The sequence below is a fragment of the Stegastes partitus genome, unplaced genomic scaffold, assembly GCF_000690725.1.
Source record: "Stegastes partitus isolate 25-593 unplaced genomic scaffold, Stegastes_partitus-1.0.2 Scaffold2785, whole genome shotgun sequence".
Taxonomy (NCBI): Eukaryota; Metazoa; Chordata; class Actinopteri; family Pomacentridae; genus Stegastes; species Stegastes partitus.
The window spans coordinates 2245-4153 of record NW_007580516.1 but is presented as its reverse complement, the minus strand read 5'-3'; the positions used below and the strand labels follow the sequence as shown (position 1 = coordinate 4153).

The 1909-nt window shown below is 44.4% G+C and overlaps 1 protein-coding gene across 3 annotated transcripts in view; it reads right to left on the bottom strand.

Annotated features, from left to right (window-relative positions):
• Window positions 1-1909, bottom strand: part of LOC103375691 (acylphosphatase-2-like) — an 11235-nt gene that overhangs the window by 8432 nt on the left and 894 nt on the right. Inside the window, exons 2-3 of one of the 3 annotated variants that reach the window (XM_008306005.1) lie at window positions 630-744; window positions 513-529 (exon numbers count right to left, since the gene is read on the bottom strand). In XM_008306005.1, the coding sequence (XP_008304227.1) occupies window positions 513-529; window positions 630-726 (114 nt within the window). In that variant the 5' untranslated portion in view covers window positions 727-744. Of the gene's footprint in view, window positions 1-512; window positions 530-629; window positions 755-1909 lie in introns of those variants that run through there. The other 2 variants (XM_008306006.1, XM_008306004.1) reach the window with 2 other exon arrangements.

The following is a 1909-nucleotide window of genomic DNA, read 5'->3' as shown; positions in this document are numbered from 1 at the left end:
TCCATCCATCCATCCATCATCCATCCATCCATCCATCCATCCATCCATCCATCCATCCATCCATCCATATAGTGCAGTTCTAATCTTGTGCTGTTATCTACCATAAAACTAAAGTACTACAATAAAAAGGAATAACTTTCAGTATTTTAAGAACCACATAAAGTCGGTGAATAACCCTAACCCCTAATGAAAGACGTTCTTTGGTTGGTGATGGAACATTGAAGAACCAGGATTTTTCTAACAACATGATTGCTTTAGTGTTTTATAAATCAGCCATCTCTTTTCTACTTTCTGGAAGAACATTGTTTTAAACAGCAGTCGTGTCTTTTTATTATTACATTTTTAAAAATATATGTATTTAATTTAAAAAATAAAATCTGTAGTATTAACAATTGTGGACTTTCTGTGGTGTGAGTTTCAATCTGTTTAAGTATGTGAAGGCAGTGACACATCAGGAAACAGAGGGTTCGGCTGCTGTCACGGTTGTTTCATGTCATTCATGTGAAACTCACCATCCTGAAGCAAACACCTGAACACAAGGAACACAAGCACATGGTCAGAATGCACGTGCTCATGGATCACACACTGAAAACCAACATTCCACGTCTCGTTGCGGTCATGTGACGTACCCTGAACGTTCCCAAAAACCTCAAAGTCCACTGAAGCCAGTTTGTTTTCAGACATGACGACGCTGAAGAGACAGAATAAAAGCACAGAAGGAAACATGACGAACTTTGCTCTGAGCTATTTTTGTCTGTGATATTTAAAACTCCTCAAACATCACTGTCACAGTAAAAGCTGCTTCTATAGTTCCTGTCAAAATAAAAGCATCACTCCTGGACAGAAATTGACAACTGACATATTTTGTGAATTATCGCTGTGTAAATAAAACTGGATGGACCTTTTCTGAGTGCCTACAGCAGTGGTTCTGTTCTGGCGGTCTGACTAAAGCAACCAGGGTCTCCAGCTTCGCCTCGCTGTCGTTCTTCACTGGAGGAACTTCAACCCTCAACAGCAGCTCTCCTTCTTCTCCTTTCCCTGTCTGCTGTTTTCCTCAAGTGTTTGTGTGGAATGCAGGCAGGTACAGGCTACTGGATAATCACCTGAGTGAACACACCAGCGCTGTGGTGGTCCACCTGCAGCTCATCACCTTCTCCAGTCACAGCCACATCAGACCACTGCTCGATGCTGGACTGTTGGACTGTCGTTGTGCTTTTAGCTCTGGTCATGCTTCATGCTTGTAACCAGCGCATCCTTCACCTTAGTTCTGGACCCACTCTGCTGCTCTGTCTGCACCCGGTCAGCACCTCTCTCAGTCTGGTCGACTCTGGATTCTGTCCTGGGAGATCTCCAGCTGAGGGTTAAGGCACCTGCCTGGACCTTCCCAACCAGCCACAGGCCTGCTCCGCCGTCTGCCCTGTCAGTCTCGCCCTGGCGGCCGGTTTGGTTTGTGTTGTTATATCACGTTTAGTGTTTACTGTATATCCTGTATTGTTTGTCTGTTATGCCGTGTGCGTAGTATTATCTGCTCCGCCATGATCCTAGCTGGATGTCATCAAGTACTGCTTAGAGTGTTCCTGTACTCAGCCTAACCGTTCCTAGCTTCATCCTGCCGGTGTAACCCTATCGCTAACTGTTCCTAGCTTTATCCTGCCTATCTAACCCTATCGCTAACTGTTCCTAGCTTTATCCTGCTGGTGTAACCCTATCGCTAACTGTTACTAGCTTTATCCTGCCTATCTAACCCTAATGCTAGCCGTTCCTAGCTTTATCCTGCCTATCTAAACCTAATGCTAGCCGTTCCTAGCTTTATCCTACCTATCTAACCCTATCGCTAACCGTTCCTAGCTTCATCCTGCATATCTAACCTTATCGCTAACTGTTACTAGCTTTATCCTGCCTATCTAAC